At 43.2% G+C, this 23755-nt stretch overlaps 1 protein-coding gene across 2 annotated transcripts in view; it reads left to right on the top strand.

Annotated features, from left to right (window-relative positions):
• LOC118225597 (plexin domain-containing protein 2-like) overlaps positions 1-21676 on the top strand; it is a 109729-nt gene extending 88053 nt beyond the window's left edge. For both annotated transcript variants that reach the window (XM_035414197.1, XM_035414196.1), the window contains exons 10-14: positions 3386-3446; positions 5457-5613; positions 10594-10632; positions 18919-19079; positions 21203-21676. In XM_035414197.1, the coding sequence (XP_035270088.1) occupies positions 3386-3446; positions 5457-5613; positions 10594-10632; positions 18919-19079; positions 21203-21322 (538 nt within the window). In that variant the 3' untranslated portion in view covers positions 21323-21676. The remainder of the gene's footprint in view (positions 1-3385; positions 3447-5456; positions 5614-10593; positions 10633-18918; positions 19080-21202) is intronic.
• The last annotated feature ends 2079 nt before the right edge of the window (positions 21677-23755 follow it).

Genomic DNA, 23755 nt, shown 5'->3' with positions numbered 1-23755 from the left:
ATTAATACATAAATACAGCTTAAACCTTATTTGAATAACATATTTGAGGAGGAAAAAATTATCAGCTATTCCAAATTAGTGCTAACATAATCAGGCTTGTTGACTTAGTCTACTTCAGGAGTTTTGTGGAGATTAAGAGAACAGGCACTGTGCACTGATTGTGGGGAGGCTTTGTGATGTATGTGGGGACAGTTTAGCTCCTGAACGGAAGGATGTATCCCACTGAGGGCACGCATGCGTGACAAGGGAATTGTGTCCTTTATGGTCCTTTTGGAAGAGGATGTCTTAGTTGGTGGTCTTGTAGCACGTAGCACTGACGGTATGTGCTGTAATGTTGGTGTTGTATCCATTCAGTGTCTGATTCATCCCACGCGCCTGGCTTCTCACTCTCGCACATCAAGATTATGGATTGTGATCTGCACATCCTTCAGTTTAGTTTGCCGCCACACATCCCTCAAGCCAAACTGTGCTGTAGACGACGGTGTTATGTCATTTGGCCCCAAGACAGACAAAATTATCTTGACTGGATGTCTTGTCTGAGAGCCTTATCAATGTCCCCTAAATCTGCGGGAAGGACAGTTATATTTTAAGACGTTGTGCCGCATCCTGATTTGAAATTCATAAAATATGTGATCCTAACTGCAATATGACAGATTATTGGATTGATGTGATCTGAGTCACATGAATTTATTTGACTTCATTCTGCCGTCAACATGACTGAGAATGCAATAAGCGACACTGTCTTGCATCTTGCAGCTGTGAACACTAAGTCCATCTCCAGGGGCGTAAAATGAACGTGTAACCCCCCCTTGCCAACCTGTCCCTCCCTTGTGTCCTCTGTGACATCATCTGTATCATCATCATCAGCCCCGCCCCTGCACAGACATCACCCACACATTTAAATTATTATCCTTAGTAATGTACAAATCGCCATTTTGCTCCACTTGTTTCCCCCCCCCGATAGTATCTGAAAGAAGAGATGGAGCGGCTGTGGCTTATCTGCAGCTTCCCACGGGCTGTTTCTAACTGTGAGGCTCCAGGGTTTCCCACACAGGCAGTGCTGGTGCTGTGGGACAGAGGTGCTCAATGTCCACCATGCCACCCCAGGAGTTTGAAATGGGCCCAAATATAACAGCATTGTATTTGTTGCTGATCAAAATCAACTTGCCTCATGCAGTTCCATATTTTATCTGTGCTCTCCTTTGTGTCTTGTTTAATGAATTGTTTTTCCATTTCTTTCTTTTTTTACCCCACTCAGTTATGCAGTCAAAATGAAATCGAAAGCTTGAAAAAACATATAGACGTATAACATTGAATCTCTCAATCAAAACTTTAAAAGGAGCAGAATGAACTAAATCCGTATGGATCAGAAGGGTATAATTATGTTTTAAGTCTGACCAGCTGTGTACACTGATGTGGGGGGTTTGGTTCTTTATTATTTCTGAGTCTAGGATAAGGTAGTAAAAATGCAATGTCAAAATATAATTTAAACGTATCATATTGAATGTGTTTTAGACTTCAGTGCGCATTACATGTTCTGGCACATCCACAGAAAAGTGCTGCTGTCCCATATTTCCCTGTACATGGTGAAATCAGCAGTTCAGAAATCAGAAACTGTGAGGTATTGACAGGCATCCAGGAGCAGATCCAGTGGGATCTGGAAACCCAGCGTCCTGCTGGGAGTATCTTTGGGTCGCCGTGGCACGCAGCACCTCTGGGGGGAGGCGCAGAACAGGCGGGGCGTAAGCGGACGCAACGCGTTTTCGAAATGATGGAAACGACGGGCTTGAATCTGGAATGAGAGAATTCCGGAGGGACGTGGCGGAAACAGAGAGGAGCTAATAATGGACTCCGCTCCACTTTTTTCCCCCCCCACTACCATTACACTGCATTACTGCGTTGGCAGGACGCTGGGCTCATTAATTACTCAGCTGACACCGCGATGCCTCCCAATATAGAGCCGCCCGTCAGGGGGAGCGGGAGGAAGACCCGCGCGTGCTGGCACCGGGGCCTGCCTTCCTGCTGCACACAGAATTTGTTTACCACCTGTATCCTAACTGCGGAGATCAGCCATCGCTTTCGCTGACCTCAATAAATCACCGGGAGGGAGGGCGGGGGGGCGCGAGGATCCGAAAGGGGAGGAGGGCTGCCAGGGAGCCCATTAGGAATGCGAAGCGCTCGCCTTCGCCCGTTTTCACCGTCTGTTTTTGGAAATGAGACTCTTCGAGTCCCATATGCTCAGAGCCAGTGTCCATGTGGTGAACGGTGACAGGAGGTTCGTCCTGCGGGGGTTTGGTTCCATCATCATCCCATTATCCAAAAGCGCTTTTTGTCAAGAGAAAGGACTGTTTTATTTTACTTAATACGTGTATCGATTTGAGGAGTGGCTTCTCCATAATAGATGTGTAAGAAATATGTGCTGAAAGTTCTTTTCAAAGTAGGCATTGATTAGTCAGACTCCAGAACATTTTCAGTTGTGTCAGCAGTGTGAGGCTGAGGCTGAGATTGAATGCTGGATGCTTTTTATTTATTTTTTTAGAGAAGTTGTTAATATTTTCTGATGTAACCATGGGGGTTATGAATGCATCATTGAAATGGGCTCATGGAGGGCCGCTCAAGAGAGCCTGGGACATCTGAGAGCTGGCCTAAAGGTCAGTAGATGCACAGTCACTGATTGCCAGCAGCGGAAATGGGGGACATGAAAATGCGCTCTCAATCAAAGCAATATGTATTCATGTTTTACATTTCAGAGAGGGCAGGATATCACTGAGCTGTTTCCTATGGCAGCTGGACCAGGCAAACTTTTGCTTGTTGTAGTCTCTCGAACTTAGCCCTTTGTAGACTCAAACTTAGCCTGTCATAGTCTCTCAAACTTAGCCCATTGTACTCTCTCAAACTTAGCCTGCCATAGTCTCTGAAATGTAGCCCATCCTAGTATCTCAACCCTAGCCCATCGTGGTCTCTCGAACGTAGGCCATCAGGCTTTGTATTATACATAAACCATGGTCTTGGTGAGGAATATTAACTGGTAGTTCTGCAGTTCAGACAACCTGGTAACTTGGTCGCTGAAAAAACATTGATTCATTCCCTGGCAGCAGCAGACTTATGAGTCTTGAGGGGTGACATTTCCTCCTGGGGTTCCCGAGTTGGTGCAAACCTGAGGAAAACGGCAAAGGGGCCTGCAATTTTCCCAATCCCCTGTCACATTGCCCATAACCTCCCTTAGAGTTCTCTGAAGCAAGCGGCATTAAAAATTCAAAATAATTCCTGATTATGGTGTGCAGAGCCGAGGTCAGGGGCATCTATAATGCATCTAGGGCTTGGTTTGATCTCTCTCACTGTCTGTCCCACTAGAGTGCATATGGATTCTGTGTTCTTGTTTCAGGTGCTCGAGTGGCTTCGACCGCCATCGCCAAGACTGGGTGGATAGCAGCTGTCCTGATGAGGTGCACTTCCATTTTCATGTATTATTTAAAAACCTCCCATAATGGGATAATCCAACCTTTAATTCAATCCATATGCCAGTATTTTTTGTTTTCATATTGCAAACACATTCTTGTTGAACTTGGCACACTGTTCATGTAGAATTCAAAACAAAAACAAACCTATGAATTTACTTAAATAAACATTAAAGGCCATCTTTGATTGAATCCAGACTTAACTCTTGCAATTAATTGTAAGTAAAAGTTGAGAGTGAATGGTCATTGAATGGCTGGTCCTTGGTAACAGCAGTAGCTGTGCTGTTGTATGGCAGAGAAGACCATGCAAAGGATAATGACTTAGAGGCAAAAATAGGCCATGTCCCAGAGTGTCACCTGCTTCTGCATCTCTGAAAAAAGAGGGTTATTCTGGGTAATGGAGTCGAAAGAACCTCCCAGTATGCATGGCTAAGCAGTGACAATAATAGCAAGAAAACCAGTTTAATTCAGTCAAGGCTTGCTTAAATATAGGTTTGTGTGTGTTTTGTTGTAATTCTGCTGCAAGAGAGTTGTGCTGCTTCATTGCTGGGCTGGCACGACACTGGCCAGTTGAAGACCCGGTATGAAAGACAGAGCAGAGCTGAGCTCTGAGGGCTAAGTCTTGGTCAGTGTTGCCATGGCTTGCATGATGATGGATATCCACATCCGCAGATTTCTGAGCTCTGAACTGGAGGGTGACCCACTTCCTCAGCTCACACTTCCCCTGCATGAGGAGATGGGAGATTTAGCACTTCCACGCCCTCCTGAGAGTCATCCACTACTCTCACTCTCTCTCTCTCCTTCTCTCTGTCTCTCTCTCTCTCTCTGTCTCTCTGTCTCTCTCTCTCTGTCTCTCTGTCTCTCTCTTTCTGTCATTCTGTCTCTGTTTCTCTCTCTCTGTTGGAATACTTAACAAGAATCTGCATCACCTGTCTTTACAAAATGGAGCTGAACAATCTAGAAATAAATGCATTTCCAGATGGCAAGGCTGCAAATTATATTGCTGTGAAACTCCAGTAGCCCTACTGTGTTCATTTTTATTTATTTTTTGACCACAGTATCTGTACAAATATGGATTTACTAAACAAAGCATGATTTGGGCGTGCACAAAAACTTGAGTTTTGCATGTTTTTGTCTTCATCATGCACACATTTAAAGCAGCTTTGAAAAAGGTCACCCAGAGGGAAACAGTCCTAGTTCAGCTGTGTTTGTCTTAGGGCTGATGTATTTCTCATGTGTTTCGCTGTGTATTAAAAATTCTTAAGGCAGTAGCAACTGATATTTGTATTATTTCCATGTATGCCTATTTTGTTTTCATGTAATGGACGTAAAACACCCAGATGAAAAATACTGCAGGAACCTGCTGAAGGGGGTGTGTGCAGTGCATTCATCATCATAAATGCTTAGAACGACAAGTCAGTTTCCTCAACTGTCACTGCGGCAGTATTTGAAGTCCTGTGGATGTTTAAAAATGAATTACACCGAAGCCGATACCTGGTGATGCGATATCGGTTTAGACATCCCCACTTTGCAAACTTCCAAAAAAATAAATCACTGCGTAGCGATATCTCAAATGCCGACATAAAAATCCAATGGTCGTCAAGAATTTATTTGAATCATTAGAAATTGGACTGGGTTCATTCTTGAACCGATATCATAATATATTTGTCCAGAATAGCTACGGACTCAATTTAAGGTTATTCCCAACAGTCGCTTGTCAGCAAATATGCGAAAGCCAATGGAAGTAGTCGCAATCTTATGTACATTTATAGTTTTTATTGCATCTAATTAAATTAGTTTGGTTGATGAACTTAAGATCAAGCTTGTTCTTGTATTGTGGTGTTTTCAGTAGCCCAAGTCCAGAAGCAAAGCAAAGCCTTCACTCTTCATTTAATTAAGAATCATTAGAAAGGTTTATTAATATTACACTTTAAGCAATTGTGTAATTAGCAAATGGGGTGAGCAAAAAAAAAACGAACATTCTTTATTTCGTTTCAGACAAAGGACAAAAGCTGTGACCTTGTGGTCAACACCACACAGGTCTACTCGTTCACAACACCGCCAGCCCCCAGGACCACTGTGAGGAGCAGGCTGACCACAACCACAATCATGGCCACCTCTACCTCCCACCTTCCCACCAGCATCCCCACAGAAGGTAGGCTCCTACCCAGGCCTGCCAGCATTGGGCCAGGTGTATTTCAATTCGGCCAATTCATTAACCCTTAAACTGTTATATGACAAAAATGTGATTAGAATGATCATTCAAATGCTGATGTTACAATCACTACTGGCAACTGAAAGCAATGGAGTTCTAGAATACTGATTTAAAATTTTGAAAAACAAAAAACATTACAAAAAACCTACTCTTCAGAGGGTTAATGATATAATATTCAACTCATTTGCATTTGCATTTTAATTTATTTCCTGAATTGAAATGGAGTTCCCCAACTCTAGCCTGGATGTACTCTGGGCTTCAGCTGGGCCATACCAGGGCCGACATGAGCCAACGACCCTGTTATGGCAGATGAGTGAATGAATAGCATCCTTAACCAGAAAAAAGCATTATTATTCATCAATAACAGTTTGGATCAAAGGAGGAAGTGAATCATTATTGACTTTTCCACACTTGTCTGCTTGCTGCTTCTTCATACTGGTAAAGCATTGTGTGCATTATTCTGTCAGCTTATTCATCTTTCTGACAAACCCATTTTAATTATCTCCTGTCCTCCAGGGTTAATCGATTGCCATTGTGGATCTGTTTAATCACACTAATTTAAAATGGTGTACGTACAGCGAATTGTGGATTATCGTCTTCCATTTCTTTAGCCCGCCTCCTGCCAATACCCTGAGTCTTTTGAGAGATTGCTGCGTGTGATCGTCTTTTGTGTGGCTGACAGGTCTCAATCCTGAGAAATTAATCTTTAATGAAAAATTCTAGACAGAAGGATTTTTATCTTGGAAAGTGAATTATGGCCTCTCATTGGCCCCAGCATCGCCCAAATTCAGACATGCTATCCACTGATTGAAACCAGATTTTCCAAGGCCGACTCACGGAATAGATTCTCCGCAGATACCTGTGGCTGTTTGACTGCTTTCTGTAGCCTTGTGATTGCGAGTGGCTGATGAACAACCCTGTTCCATGGCTTCAGTGCTTGTACAAGGCATGCTGAGCCCAGATTGAAATGGACAAACGGACCTGCTTGTGTTGTCTGGCACTTTGTAAAGCCCAGGCAATTTTAATGACTTTCCCTTGATTAGTTTGTATTGTGCTGTGGAGCTGGAGGAGCTGGGGCCTGGAGTGCATACTCTCCCTCCCTCTGCTTTTTACCACTCTAATCACAGCCTCTGTCTGAATTTAGTTACCAGGCAATACAAAGAAATATGAACATTTTGCCCCTTCGCATATATATACTCCGATAGTATTGTAGCTCAAGCTGTTACGCCCTGCCAAGAGCGCTGTTCACAGCATACATGGACAATGGAATTATGTGTACAGATATCATGATGTTTGGGTTCTGTTTTTTTATTGTTGGCTATACCGAACACCTTTTCCACAAGTGTATTTTTTCTTTGCAGAATAATTGGGAATGAGAGGGAAGTCGCATCAAAGCCAGACGCCTGACAGATTGCTTTCTCAAGCAAAGCTTTATGCAGAATTAACTTACAGTGCTCTTCTGCGGAGCAGTGAGAGACAATGATTCATCCACTCAGCATGACCTTTTTGTGCTAATTTTACCTTCTAATAGTGTACTGTTGCCTTTGCCCTAGAGGTAACACTGCCTTGATTTCTCCAATTTATTAATGACAGAAAGCCTTTCCATTTAACAGTGAGAATACTTCCTTTACTGCAGTAATTGGATGAATAATTGACAATTGACAAATGGCCTATAAGAGGTATGAGCTAAACAGGGCCCACTGTCATGTGCTAATGAACTGCAAATAATCTAATGCAACTGCTCCTGTGCCAAATAAGGTACAAAAAAAGCTGAAAGTATGACTCAGATAAATCAATTATGACTCGTATGTTGATGACATATGTGCTAATTATTATAAGGCATTTATGTTTAAGTGAACAAGGGAAAATGGGGGCACTTATAACAGACTAGAGACTGCAGCCAGAGTTGCTGGCTGTTCTGATCTGGCAGAGATGATATCGGAGTTGACAGCCATACCGGGGTCTTGCTGTTGGCTATTGTTGAATCTCATTTCAGGCTGCTGTCTGTTTCCTTATGGGGCCAAGAGCCTGTTACTTCCCGTCCTGTTGTATCCATCACTCTCTTTCGCAATAAGGATCTTCAGCCCCTTTATCTGGGGCTCCTTAGCGTAAGCGCGGTCTTTAGCTCAGTGTCTGCTCGCGTTCGTCGGTCATTCCATTACCCTTTTGCCTTCTCCGTTATGGGCCTCTGCTGTGGGGCCTCTGGACTGAGCCTGTTTTTCACTGACAGTGCGCCCAACCTCCCCTCAGTCATTCTCCAGAAGCAGAGGAGTCCTTTTGTTTTAGTAATGAGACCCAAGCCGGGGTGCGGTTGAGGTAAATGAGGTGGCGCAAGGCGGGGGCATTGACAGGGCTTTATCGCTGTCGGCCCTGCCAGACGCGGGCGGAGGGGGGGCACGGAACGCCTGCGCTCTTTCGGTGAATCGTGTCTGCACTCCATCTCCCCCCCACCTGCCGCTGGTCACTTGGAAATCCAGCTATTTCTGAAGCTCTGCTGTGGTTTGGGTTTTGTTGCTGCGGTTGGGTCCGGGCGGCTGGACGCGGTTCAGATGCGCTGTGATTGCCTTCACAGTCCTTGTGATGCTCACTGTGGGACTGTCGGTGATGCTTTCCTAATAAGCTTTGTTTTACGGTGTGATTTTTTTCATCCATTCTGAGCGCTGCATGGCTTAAAAATGCTTATATTCTTTATTTAACATTCAGACTCTTTGTTTGCCATCTACAGAGGCATCAGTGTCAGTCATCTTGTAAATCGATCGTGTTTTTGCTAGGATGTACTGAGTGTATATTGAAAAGGTGCCAGATATTTCGTTTTTTTCTAGACTGGAAAAATATGTTCAAAGGGCTGGGCTTAAAGACACTCTGAGAGGGGGCTTAAAGGTGGTCCTGCCAAAAGGAAAACAGTCCCAGAAGCACCAGGGTAGCCTGTCAGTGTGACTGGTGCAGCAGGGAGAAGTGACATTTGCGCCTGTTTGTGCAGGAGGCAGGACCAGGGGTCCTGACACATGATCTGGGTGCTAGATCTCCTGTTACATTGGGGGACTGTCTGTACCACCAACCCGAGTGGCAAACATAGATACGTATTTACATACAAACACACTCATAAACGCATATGCACATGCTGTCTCTCACACACAAACACACAGTGACAAAAATAGACACACGGACCCAGACAGACGAAGACGTGGGAGTCCTCCTCGGGGCAATGGAGAATACCAAAGGTCAGAGGTCAGGGCGGAGAGTCCGTGCCACAGTAGTCCAGCCATGACGAGTGCACTGAGGGGGTACGGCGACACACAGAGAGCCGTGTTCCAAAAACCTGAGGAAACAGACGTCCATCTTTTCATCTTTCAGATCCTCTCCACGTGAGGAACAGGCTGATGTTGCCTTGTCTCGTCTGCCTCCTCGCCTGTCTTCATCAGGATGGATAAAAACCGCTCGAGTTTTTCTCTCGGTAGAGATTGATTTCTTACTCAGCGAGAGCACTCAGTTTTACCAAAAAAAAAAAAAAAGAATCGAGGCCCAATTCATTACGAACATACGAAACCAATCCTAGCGCAAATTCAGGAGTCATTCCCACGCGGCGGGAAGGAAGATGAAATAAATCATGACACTGAGGGGTTCAGCGTATCAGGAATGGTCTGCCTCTCTGCCATTGTGTCAGAGTACAGTGCCTTTGACTGGAACTATCACACTTTGCGGAACCTATCCATGTTCATTTTTCAAGAGCGCATCCTGTACACTCTGTACGTATCTTTTATGAAACCTTGCGTGCCACATTGTTCAGGCTAGCTCATCAGTGCACAGAATAGCAGGCCCTTGCCTAAATTGGTCTTTGAGTGTTCGGGCCTCTCAGATGGTGCATCCAGGTAAAATGCGAGCCATCGATGCAGTGATGCTCCCTGTGGATTCTAATCCTGACCATGCCAGTGTGAGCTCTCACCAGGGAGCACACAGCTGGCTGTTTTGGCCAGGGCTGGGCATCCCTCACCCCTCGTCTAGTGAAAAGAACTCCTGGTTGCCCTGGTGGCTGCATTGTGGCCGTGCCAGTTGTGCATTAACTGCAGCTCGTGGTACAATGACTGCGCAGTCCAGCAGTCAGAAGCAGCCACTGGAAGCACACGCATACCCGTCTGCATTCTCTGCAATTCACGGATGGAGATAGGACAAAAGTAAATGGTAGAAGAATTAATTGAATAAAAATCTGTCAATTGTCTGAGACTGTTTTCGCACAAACCGTGGTGATTGGCAGTTAGGGTTTCACGCTGATGAATTGTGCGGCTTTTCTCCTGACTCAAACGAGTTCCTGTTACCCTGCAGTTTGCAGTGAATCGCAGGAGCTCTTGGGTCAAAAATTCATTTTGAATCTGTTTTATTTAACAGCCCCATCTAACTATTGCATATTGCATATAATCATTCATGAGTCTATTACATTACCATTATGTATTTATTCTTCATGGTCTGTGTGTATAGCTGACTGCGGTTTGCGTATGTGTTTTAAAAAATGCCCCTTCCACTTGCTGGGCTTTTCTCGCCTAACTGCTTGTACTCTAATCTGCTGAAATCCTTTTAGTGCTTCACTTAGAATAATTAACGGCTCAATAATTTATGGTTTGATGTGCTTAAAATTCTGTTCCAAGCCAAATTAAGTACTGGATGGATGCCCCTGTTTTAAATAAGCCATTTCTAGGAATGCATCCCTACATGTTTAATAAACATAATCAACTATCCAAATCCATCTTCGGTCTATTAATACTGTAGATAAGATACTGGACCTCTGAAAAGCCACTTAGTGTTTGAAACTACCACTAAGACTACATTAGTGTTTGAAACATTATGACACCCAAACCCCGCACCCCCCATCTGCACCTCCACTGATTCCTCACGCTCTTTCTCTCTCTCTTCTCTTTCATCCTACAGATGACACCAAGATCGCTCTGCACCTCAAGGACGGCGGAGGTGAGTCGACTCGGCCTCTGTGTGACCCGGTTACTCCCGTTCATCCCGCCCCGCTGCAGCGTGTCGACTGAATGCAACGTCGACTGAATGCAAAAACGGGGGGCGTGAAGTTCGGTCCTTCGGAAGCCGAGCTCCTTGTGCCTGTGTCCGCGTTTACCGAGAACGAATTTCCACGCGCCGCAGCGCAGATGGCGGGGTGATGTCTGGGTGGGGGGGAGGCGGCCGGTGCGCCAGTGCGTTTGACGCACTATATTCCTAGCTGATTGAAATTGCTAACTGTACAGTGTTTGTATTGGACAGATCGATCATTGAGTCGGGGAGCATGTGCAGCCCTGCCAGCGTAGAGTTGCACAGTTACTGCGGCTGCTGTGAAATTGGGGGCTGTCAGTGGTGCTTGGATCCCGTGGGGACTGAGGAGCAGGTTTGGGGGAGATGTGGATGTAACTGCAGCCACAACACAGCCAGAGAGACCGACAGAGGCTGTGAGATTTAATGTGCAGGACATTCAGTCATGAAATTGAATTATGGTTTGATGTTCCCTGTCCAATTTCTCTGTTCATAGTCATACTAATCCTGCACTGAATGTTGAACCTGAAAAAAATGACAAAATCTGTTTTTTAGTGTTCTTTAAGTAAGAAGGGAAAAATCTTTAAGTAGCAGAAAATCACATACTAGAGATTGGAAAAGCCAGAAACAAAAGATTATTGATGAAATATCAAAGATCATGTTGACATTGTTTAGTCATTTTCACAATTGTTCCTTGAAGTGGCAAACTTTGCATCATCCTGCTGAAGCTTATTGTGCTCTTGTTTCTCTGAGCTTACAATGCCTTAACTACTGTATGACGCTTCATTGATACTGTATGACACTGCACTGATACAATATGACACTGCGTTGATACTGTGTGACACTGCATAGATAATGTATGACACTGCATTGATACTTTATGACGCTGCATCAATACTGCTGCAAGCCACTCAAAGTCCTCTCTTTCTTTTTTGGGAAAGGATGTCAAACAAGAGCCCTTGTCATTTTGCTTCCCATCCAAGCGCTGTGTCTTTCGCTTATTTCCAAATTCCTGAGTTCAGTCAAGGCTGAGTGCACTCATGAAGGGATGCCTCTTGGGCTATGCGGAGTAACCAGTCAGTTTTCAGAAATCCTTTTGGGTGTGAAGAGAGTGCAGAGAACTTCAAGCAGTGAGAAAGCAGTGGGAAAGCCCAGTAAAATAACATAACATTAACATAATGACGAGGACTGGCCATTCAGCCCAACAATGCTCACCATTTTCCTGACACTCAAGTGTACCTAGTGCTCAGTTTACTGAGTGACTGTAAGTACTGAGCTCTTCCATATTTATACACACATCCATCCAACAACGGCATATTCTGCAATAATGAATTCATTTTTCCGCTTTATGGCACGATCCATAGAAGGCACGTGCCTGTGCGTCCCTCAGTTATGCCAGTGCCACTGTGTCCCCGCTTAGCAGGGGAAAAACAATTCCAATTTATTGGGGGAAATATGGGGGCCGTCCGCTGTGAATGTGAATGAGCCATCCGCTCGTTGGCTACGCTCGATAGCGCAGGCCTCAAATGACACTTTCCAGTTAAATTGATGCAGACTGGTCTCCAGTTGTGCATTAAATTGCTCCGTGCCCCTCAGATGGATCATTAGTATTGACTCTGTCTGCTTCTCTGCTCTTGTTGGAGTGGCCAAAGCTCAACAGGGGGATGGAAACGTGCATGACAGTGTTCCGAGGATCCCCAATTTGGACAGGGCCTCCCCAGTATCAAAAGAACACACACTGAGGAAAGAAGGGACCTGCAGACAAAGGGGGGGGAGCGGGGATTGGGGGTGCGGGGGCCGTGTTCTTAGCTAATTGCTAAACAGGGACACGTGGAGGCCAGGGTCAGGCTCCCAGTAAGGGGGGGGGGGGGGTGGGGGGGCTGCTGATTGGCTCTGTTGAGCCTGGAATTACTCTCATTATCATCCCATTAAGGGATGGTGGTTGGAATGGGATTCACAGAGAGCACAGTGGAAGCAGTGGCAGTTAGTGTCCCCATAAACACGGTAAACCTGCACATGGGGGAGGTACATCTATAGATGGCCAGGGTGCTTTGCTTGATTAAGTAGTTGCTCTGTCGGTAATTACATCGGGTTAATGCAATGGAAAGGCTATGATTTCTGCATAATCAAAACTACGCGTTTCATTATACTGAGACTCAAAGAACATCTTAAGCTAGCATGTGATCTTTTGCATCGCTTGTGTGGTCCTCTGTGGCTCCAGGCTGCTCCTAACACTGCACAGACTTGTACCTGCCAGTATGTCTGCTCACTTGGAACAAGGGAGCATGAAAAGCAATGTTTGCTACAGTAAATTTGTGAGGAAGAAATGAACATGCCGATTCATAACATAGGCCTACTTAAGGACATGCCTTTGAAGCATACACAATTTATTCCCTCACGATTACTGTGGGCATGTGATACTGTGCGGAGATACAGTACATGCCATTAAATGACATTAGCTGTCAGGCAAGGTGAAAAGACTGCAATGGCACTGCCTGTAATTCACTGTAAAAGCAGTAAGGCAGGATGAGGGCAACCATAGACTTCCAGCTCATTATAACTGAAAATACTAATGTCTTTTACAGCCACCCCTTTCCACTTTGACACTGTTATTGACTACCGGGATTTCTGTATGTTGGAATGAATCCAGAGAGTGATTACAAGAAAGTCTGTGGTCCCTCCCGTCTCCTGTGACAGTTTGGTGTATTACGGGGGATTTTTTCCTATTATCAGCCCCCTGAATGAGAACCTGTTCCTCTCTACTCCCCGTAAGATCGTCCCTTCCAACCTTCTCCCCACACTTCATCTGTTCATGTCTCAGAGAGTCTTCTTATTTAGATTTGCATCCTACAGCTGACATTCCCTCAGATCAGGAAGCCTCGTCAGCTGCCATGCTTTACTAGTTTACTTTGTCAGATGAACATTTTGTAAGATTTAAACTTCGCAGATGGGGAAAGATGTGAAGTCCAGATGCCTGTTGCCAGAGGGAGGTGCCACACAGCTGTTTGTTATACAGACTCAGCTGCTGATTTGGTTATGCAGCCGTTTATTACTGGCCTCCAGCAGCGACCCCTGCTAACACCCCTGTTCAGCAGCCTGCCCAAAGCGTGTTCTGCTGCTGTCAGCACAAGTGAACTCCACATTGCTGGAGAAGTGGAGAAATCGCTCTCTGAAGAAGCGGCAAGATCGCTCTCTCTACTGTTGTTGTTGTTGTTCTTCTTCTTCTTCTTCTGTCGTCCAGGAAAATATATGACCTCCATCTGGCATTTGTTTTCATGGTTTAGTGTGGATTAATATTGCTTCATTCTGAGACAGACTGCTTTGCCAGACCCAGAGGCCCCCCTGCCACTCTGCACTTGAAATAGAACAACCCTCGTGTTTGTCAAACATTAAGTTGTTGCAGGTTGTCATTTGAGGAGATCAGACATGCTAAATCTGTTTGTCTGCTAAACGCAAGACATTGACCTCTTCACCAGAGAAGAATGCAAGAAAATTCAGAGGAGACATTACCAGACAGGCTTGTGTAAACAGGAGCAATTACACAATGCCTTAATGGCTATAACACAATCCCTTAAGCATAACCCACAACTGGTATTTCAATCGAGTGCGTTTAATTTCCCCTCTGCTGGTCTTTCCAGTGCACAAGGTGGAAAATGCATTCCATCAGGGTGTGCTGTGCTTGCCATTGAAAGCAGAACTGAATAATAGACCATTGAGGCTTCCTGAATCTTTAGCATCTTTTGCAAATGTATGGTGCCCTTTCTAAATGCCTCAGAGACAAGACCCGAGAACATAAACAATCCAGCTAATCAATCCAATAAGCCTGTTGTACCACCCGAATCAAATCGAAACACTTAATAATGAGGCACCATTATTGCCATTGTGGCAGCAAAGCAATATTCCAGGGTCAGTGAATGCTATTTCACATCCTAATATCTAGTTGCACTTCACTCTGAATATCGATCAAAAAAGCTATTATAATACTGCATGCACCCACTGAGTCTTTGATTGACAGGTATGATCACATGGTCCCTCACATTATAGTCCAGTGAAAAGTAAAGAGGTGACAATTACAATAAATTACCGAGTAATTATTTCTTTTGAGACTGCTGCCAGTATTAACTGGTTTCAACGTCACACTTTCAAATTATTTTTTCCTCATTTGACATTTGAAAAGTTTGGTTGTAAGGACAAAGAAGTGCTAACAGCCTTCAGACTTTTGTCTAAAGAAATACTAATCTGCAGATCAAACGTGTTTCTCACTCTTTAAATTTTAGGCTTTTTTCAGTTGAATGGTTTCTTATAGGACTTAGTTTTGGTGTTAATTAAGAGGAACCCAGTTTTTGTGACAGCCAATCATTTTCCTTTTCACATCTCTGCGACATAAACCTTCTCAGAGCAGGGAATTTGATTGAATTGTGGGAATCTTTCAGCTCTGCCGAAGTGAATGTAACCTTGAATCACTGCACTCTAGGAACTTCAGTGGGCTGCCATCGTAGATCAGCCATCGATTTGTGTCAGAAGGACATTTCGTGGTGGTAGTTAGAAATTTGATGTGGCTGTGTCACACTTGACATGGTACCTTTGCATGTCCGTTGGTTATTGTTGGTGTACTGTTTGTTAATGTTTGACATTTGTGGTGACTGATGTCTATCAAACCTGGTTTATCAAACCTGGAGCTTATGATCACTCCTGGACTAGATAAAGTTATATTGTTTATTGTTTACATTTTAAACAAATTTATGTCACTATAGAATCCATTATCTGTCCCTTGTTTACACCGGAAGTAACAACAATGTAAAAGATTTGAATAAATGACTGCTGTGACTACCCATCCGCTTATGATTTGCTACAATCTATTTAAAAAAATAAAAATAATGAACAACGCTGGCAGCAGAACTGTCAGCAGGTAGACCAGATGTAATATGAGATGTTTAGTGAAGAAAAACAAAGTAATTTTCTTGCACTGGACCGCCTACAGTGACTTTGGAATTTGCTTCCTTTTTTAATGATTGTTTCCATTTGTCTTGAAAGATCTTTGACAGAAGCATTTCTTCACATTTATCTCTCATCCTCTAAGAGGGGTTCAGTTTGATTTGACCTGTGAGAAAATCACAAAAGAAATATGCTTTTATCTGACTTGTTTGTTCCTGGTTCCATAAAATGCATTTTTGGGGTTTTTTCTGAGCATTGCTTCACTGCATTCTCCTCAGCCCCACCAGGGTCTGTCGTGCCCTGTCTCTACAGTCCGTCTGCATTATTTATCTCAGGATCCTCCAAGCAGCTTGCAAACGTAAAATTGGGCACTGTTATTTCTGTCCACGGATTCTGTGACCTCTAAAAAGTTACCAAATTTGCCGTGACATCCACTGCCATTTGGCTCCTGTGGAGACCTGTCCAATGGCAGCCGTACTTTCAAGGTCACTGAAATCTTGCTGCTGCTTGCAGCAATGTCACAGCTGCTTTTGGGCTTTTGTTAAGAATTAATTAATTCAATTATTATTCAATTAAAGGAATAATAAGCTGATGCCGGTTTCATTATGAATATATAGTCCCCTGAAATTCATTCTCCCGCATTCTTCTCTTTTCAAACTGCAGTACTTGACTGTGTGCGCGGCAGTAGCAAACACAGCCAGCGGTAATTTGAATTAGACACGCCTCAGCCAATCCACAAGCGCATGCACACACACCAGTCTGGTTTGATTACGGCTCCAAATGTTCCTTTCTTTGTATGATGGAAATCAATAAGGCACAGAGCCAACACCGCCCCACCACGTAGGCGGCTAGCTGCTAATTAAAGCAGAAACAAAATAAAGCTGCAATACAATAAATTGATTGGGAATGAATGCACGAGAAAAAAAAAAACCCATAGCAATTTGTTTTTGTGATCACTTCATTAGCTTTTCCTTGCTGCATTTCATCAATGTATTTGTTTTTGTTTGTTTTACATGATATCAGCAGTAGTCAGGAAGCCATACATTCATGATGGGAATAGCCTATAAAGGCATTGTACATGTTGTTATTGTTATTAGAATAGGCCAATAATTGCGCTTTGGTTCTTTTTTTAATGTCACCAAAATTTTGTATTTTTTTCCTAACTGGCGAGTGCAGAAAAAGCTTTGGTAACAGGAGAACACATTTATAATCTGCGTTCGTCCACAGCTCTATCTGGCACAAAGAGAGATGGCATTTACCTTGTGGGCCCACAGTACACTGCTGTTCTTCTGGCCCCAGTGAAGCTGAGGTGGGCTTGCGGAGTGCTTGGGTGGCTCTGTTGAATGGCTCCTCTAGTAGGCTCCAGTTCTCTATCTGGTCTCTTCTCTACCCTGGCCTTACAGGGGTGGAGTGCTGTGCCTAGAACAGTCTGGACTTAAAAGTGCCTGCCCGCCCCCCCCCATATAGGAAAGTCCTTGTCCCCCCATATAGGCTGGAGCCCCACGTCTTTGAGCCGATGCTAACCTCCTAGAGCTAAACCATTTCTAAACCACTCCTGATTTACTAGCCAGGTTTTACAGTTATAGCTGCAATTACTCTACATTCCTGCTCTTTATTCATTAAGCTCTTTCACTGTAATAGGTCCTGTTAAGTATGTATATTGTGTTGGGTCAATTAGCATTTAGCATTGTGTTAAGTTGTTGTGCAGTTAATATTTTACCGCGGTCGCCTGCGCTTGTGCATGTTTATTAGTGCTATTCGCCATATTGGCATTAGAAGCGAATGCTGCAATAAAAATTACACAGCTGCATGAATGGAGTGCATGTAAAAGCGCAGTCTGTGGATAAGTCACCATGGATGAGAGTGTCAAAATAAATGTTGAACTGTAAATTGTGATGACAGTGCCTTTTGACAGAAGTGCCTGCCGGACCGATACGTATTATGCAATGCGATGTAACTTTGTCACAGTTTCACTGTGGCACGGACAAGGCCCAGCATTGGTCCTTGCCAGACACAATGCGCCGGCTTCCCTTGTGATCACACAGTGGGAAATCCCTGTTGTTCAGGTTAAATCGCCCGTGTTCATCTTGGCAGTGTGTTACCCCAGAGGCCCAGGGAGAGGTTCCCTGGGAGCATAGCTTTCCCCTGCGCTCCACCGGCAGGGCACTCAACCTCTCCAAAAAGCCCCGGGGAGGATCTGTCATTCACCAGCAGGGCAGCGCCGCGTCTCTCTCAGGAGAGGCTGACCGGCTGGCCTTGGCCCTCACCACACTGAGACGCAATAATTGTACAAGCGCGGACATTTTTCTAATCCCGCGTATTAGTTTTTTTTTCTCTCTCTTGTTAAACGAGATGTGCTAACCTTGAGCTGAGGATTATTCCTCACGGCAGTCAGGCATAGCCGACTTCTTATGAATACCTAAGCAGGCGCAAGGTGATGTCAATCTTGCTCTTACAGAATACGCGTCAGCCACAGCAGTGCCGTCCGTGCATCTGCAAAAGCTGGCTTCTTTACACGAAACGCCACTTCCAGTTTGCTCTGTAGGCCGTCAATATGTGGACAGAACGTGCACCCTAATTAATGCCTATTGGCTGATCAAGCCTGAATGTTTCCCATGGACAGGGATATAAAAGAGCTTGATTAGATAATTACATCAACACACTGCAATTAGTGTGTGTGCCATGATGCAATACTTAACTTGATTTGTATTTGCATTGCAAGTTTCCGAATTGGTGATTGGGAAAGCACAGGGTCCTTTGGCCAAGGGGTGCAGGCTGGAGGCACTAGAGTGAATGTGCTATGAGTGACCCCAGGTGTATGGGAGTGGAAGTGCAGGACGGAGCCACACTCGTAGAATTTAGAAAAAAATATACTCATTAGATTGCACAGTTTTTCATTTTCCAATGCAAACATGCATATCTCTTTGAACTGGAAACTGTGGCTGCAGGTAATTCTTTTTTCAGTGGTCTGAAGTAAAACGCACACTGTGCACCTCCACGTACGCCTGAAAACAAAAATAATATGAAATGGTACAAAGTATATTGAACAGTATTGCACATGAATTGCAACAAGTTATCTGTGTTTGTAAGCTGTGGATAAAGAAAAATACAATCAGAGTTCTCTGCCAGTCAAAAATAAATTCCCACCGAGCAAGCACCTCATCCCTCGACAAATCGTCTCTACATTCTGCATTCCTGTTTTTTTTTTCTCCATACAAATGGCCAATGGCTGCTTTGTCGTTGTCCAGTAATGAGAGAGCGGGGCGGGGCTCTGGTGTGTTTCAGCCTCACCGGCCGACAGCTCAGCGGACATGAAGCAGGGGAGCCTGCACACGGGCCTCATCGTGGGGATCCTGATGATCATGCTCATCATGACGGCCGCCGTCCTCCTCACGGTCTACATGTACCACCACCCTACGTCCGCCGCCAGCCTCTTCTTCATCGAGGTGAGCGCCCGCCGCTGTTCGTTCATCGAATCAAACTGCGAATCCCTCCCCCAACCGCCTTCCAGTGAATATATGGTATCTGTCCATCAGGAAACTGGTATGGGGGGCTACTTCAGAAGGATTGCTTCTTTTAGTCGGGATGTAAGAATATAGTTAACATCACAAATTAACACAACTTTAATCTCGTAAACTCCTCACCTGGCTTATCTCCTTGTGAATGATCATCAATGCTGAAGTTTCAGTGCTAAGAGGCAATTTGCCAAAAGCAATTTAAAGTAAAATAAGAAGAGATGTACTTGTTTATGTAAGAACAGGGAATGAAACTTTTAGCAGCTTGCTTTGTGTTGCTTGAATTCATTGAAATGCATGTCAAATGGGAAAGCTCTATTTGTGCCAAAAGGTACTGTCAAATGTATGTTTATAAAGATTCCAATATGCTGATTGAAAAATCAAAACCAAATTATAGGGAAAAGTCACAGTGGCAGTTCAAGTAGAAATGGTGAATGCTGTTTCCAAGCCAAACCTTGTGGTGTTCTTAGTAGAAGATGCACACAGAAATGCTGGTGTGAAAATGAAAACACTTGCTATGTTAAAGCACATATCTTTATTACAATGATAGACTGTGAGCAGCATATCTAGCCTGAGGGCTGAGTATTGAGTAAAAGCTGTGAGAATGGGTGTGCTTGTTCGTTCTCCTGTCCAACCTGACTGTGACAGGTGCATCTTTAAATGAACTCCAGCAGGATCATCTTGGTCAGTCCAGTCATTAATTTGGCAAAAAAATGTATATTCATTGACAATAATGTAGTCAAATTATTGCCCATCAAAGGTGATGGGCAATAACACAAAAACTCAATCAGTAGTTTCATAAATTAAGTAGAAACATCAATGGGCAATGTTAATCATGCTTTCTGCTACCAAATGATTATTTGCAAATAATTCAGTAGACTGTCACAAAATGTGGACAAAATAAATGCTTTATTGGCAATTTGTTGAGGTTGTATTTATGATAAGTACTTGGGTTTAACTGATATAGTTTGAAAAAATTGATAGATTTGGAAAAAATAGATTTTCTTCCTTTGCTATATTTTAACTCTCTTAAATAATAGTTAAATAACTATTAGTATATATGTGCTGTATTCATTCATATACTTTTTTAATTACAAAACTTCCTGAAGAATAATTCAGTTGCACCTGGTTTCTTGCCCTAAAGCATAATTCAGGCTGCAATTTCAAGCTTTTTTTTTTCTTTGCTCCTCACATTTATGATAATGAAATCAATAACGAAGAACCTTTATTAATACATTTGTTCGTTAGTTCGCTGGTTCACTAACTTACTCTCTCACTCACGCACACTCGACTAAATGTACCACACTGGACCTTTGGAGAATTAAATTGGAAGACACAGTTTCTATAGGTAATTTACCATTTACCTGAATTCTTGTCAAGGTGTCTTAAAAAACCACCCTTGTTTGAATAATGTTGGTAGGGAATACAGAGATGGATTACCTTGCACTGCATGTTGGGAAATTGAACCAGTCAGGAGCAAGAGTTTGGATGTCTGATTCAATTATATTTATATAGTATAATACTTTTGGATATAAGCCACTTAAATGGGTCCAGGATATCCGTCTGGCCATCCCTTGAGAGTTTATATTAAGACTACAATTTCTGAGTTGCACGATATAAAAGCAGATAGCCAATCACTAAAGACAGATATAAAGGTGGTAATGTTCAGATGTCAGAACAAGGAAATACTGATCACAGAAAGACAACATTCTCAGCCCCTAAGATGGTTTCAGAAACTTATTTTGAATGCCTACTTTTTTGCTAGTTAAGCTGCAAAATATGTTCATTTTGTGCTGCACTGTCTCTTTTACATTTACCTATCCCTTTTAAAGGGTGATCTCTCTGTCAGTGTTGCACAATGGAAGGGTCCATAAAGAATGGTCTTTAGGTTGTGTTGAAAACCAAGCAGCATGATGGTCTGCCACTGCCTGTGTGTTCTCTTCCACATATAGTCCACGTGTAAGTGGATCTTCTGGAATTTCTCAGTGTAGTGCTCAGACTGCGTGTTTCCCAGTGGCCTCTCTGACCCCGCCCTTCCCTCCTGTGTGCTCCAGAGACGTCCCAGCAGGTGGCCGGCCATGAAGTTCCGCCGTGGGTCAGGACACCCTGCCTACGCAGAGGTGGAGCCGGTGGGACAGGAGAAGGAGGGCTTCATCGTGTCGGAACAGTGCTGAGGGTCATCTCTCTCTTTTTCTCTTTCTCCCCTGCTCTCTCTTTCTCTCTCTCTTTCTGCGTCTGTTTCCCATGGACAGAGCACCAGTACTGGCTTACAGGTGTGGAAATATGTTGGGTGACGTTAACTTTTTTTTTTTTGTTATTGGTAAACAAAACACATGTGATTTAGCCTCTAACTTCTGAAGAAAAAGAAAAAAGGAATGATGGATCCAACCTTCAAGAGGGCAAGAACCTCCTGGACAGTAGTCTTCCTCTGTGAACGTAAAGTCCTCCCCTTCCCCCTGTATAATACCTTCTGAAAAGCTTTGAGACCCACCGAGGGGCAACTACTGTCCGTGTGACTATGCCAAGAGCATAATTTCAGAGAAGGCTTGTGTACTGTTCTTCAGAGAACACTTGTACTGTGAACAGCCCACAGCAGAGACCCATCACTCACTTGAAGGCACACACGGTTGTCTAAGGAAGGAGTGACTTGAATTAAGCAGAGAAATCGGGCTGTAATGCTCTTGTAAAAGTGTATAGCTCAACTGCCATTATTTCCTGCATCTCTGCCAGTGTGAGGCTTTGAAAGGAGGAGAGAAACAATATATTTTTGAAAATCACACTTTGAGACAAAAGATGTTTCAAGTTTCAAATTAAGATAAGGGTTTTGCTTCTCATGCATCATTTAATGGGGGTTTCAGTTGTGATTTTATTATTGTTGTTTTGATTTTTTTAACAGGGATTTTCTTATGCATCTTTATTGCTTTGCATTTGGTTGCATTGTTTGAATTTTTGCCACCAGAAATACGAGACTGTTTTCCTTTCCTATGATCAAGGCTGTGTAACCCAGTGTGAGCAATGTACAGGTATAATGATGAAGCTTGGGCAGGTCACAGGTACATTCATTAGATCAATTAGATCAACACAGGAATAACTGAAAGGACTGGAGTTTGTACTCACTCCATTACACTCTTTGTAAATGTTATTGTGTTTCTAAACAAAGCCGTTTATGTCCCCCTCAGTTTGAACAGTCAGTGCTGTGAGGTGCTTGTTCAAGAATGTGGCTAATCCTGCCTTTGCTCTGCTGTGTGGGATCAATAAACATGGGTTATTTTACACTGCATGAGTGAAAAACCAGATTGGTTGGGTTTAATTAGATGTTTCAGTGCTGCCATCCTTCATAATTTCATTAATTTGACTCCCCAAGTTTTCTTTTCTTAGGTTTTATCAATGCTCATTGTATATATATATATATATATATATATATATATATATATATATATATATATATATATATATATATATATATATATATATGCCATTTTAAAGTAAATTACAAGACAGGTGCTTTGGCTGGTGCCCATGTGTATGTGTGCTTGTGTGTGTATGTATATGTGCAAATGTGTGTGTGTGTGTGTTTGTGTGTGTGAGTGTTTGTGCGCATGTGTAGGTGTGTGTGTGTGTGTTTGTGTGTGTGTGTGTGTGAGTGCATGTAGATGCAAGTGATGAAGCTGTGTATGTGTGCATGTGGGTGCTGTGTAATTCTGATTGGTTGGTTTGACTTCATCTAGCCTGTGTGACACACAGCGAAGGAATGCATAGACTGAGAAGAGTGGAGGTACAGCATTTATGAATAAGCATATCTTATTCTGTGGAAACCTGCTTCACCAGGAAAGCTGTCTTAAAACAGCAAATATTCAGCTTCCATCACGCACTGAGGAAGAGCAAAGAGCAGACAGTAAAGCAGTTGTGTGTAGCTTTGAACCTGTATATCAAGACAATACCCACACTTGGTTGATGGTTATGCAGATGTGATATTTTCAGTCTGACATTTGTATGGGGAAGGATTTACATGGATTGTTTGGAATCATTCAAACCTGGTATAGCTTGATTTGGGCTCTGTAAGAGAATGAAAACCTTTGTGCATAGTAATAACATTTGCAGATTCAGGTTGCGATGCAATCAAACCTTAATAGTTTTAGTATAGCATTTATTCTCCAGTCTTCTGGGTGCCATTCTTTCTGTTTTCATTTCAACAATGGGATTTTTGATCACCCTGCCAATAAATAACAGCTTGGCTAGATTGTTAAAAAAAAATATTTTAGTACATAGATGATATTGATATAGACGTACTAAGGCAAATACAAAATACTGGAAACTTTATTTTTTCTTACCTTTTGTTTACACTGGCATGGATACAGTGGTGAGTGAGAAGTTACGGCTGGATTTTGCACTTTTTGGTGTTTTGTCATATCACGGATTATGAAAAAAATTCTATGTCAAGTGTTAACTAGCCCCTGACATTTATTGTGTACGTACAGAGCTATGTACCAATATTCTTTATAATTTAATTAAAATATGGATGACAATGTAAAATTAATAAAATACATTAATTGTCATTCTTCAGACTGTACAATTCATCTTTATGGTCAATTGTGTGTCTCCCTCTG

Source organism: Anguilla anguilla, chromosome 4, assembly GCF_013347855.1.
Source record: "Anguilla anguilla isolate fAngAng1 chromosome 4, fAngAng1.pri, whole genome shotgun sequence".
NCBI classification, from domain to species: Eukaryota; Metazoa; Chordata; class Actinopteri; order Anguilliformes; family Anguillidae; genus Anguilla; species Anguilla anguilla.
The sequence above is the reverse complement of the archived record's forward strand: the minus strand, read 5'-3'. Positions and strand labels throughout refer to the sequence as shown.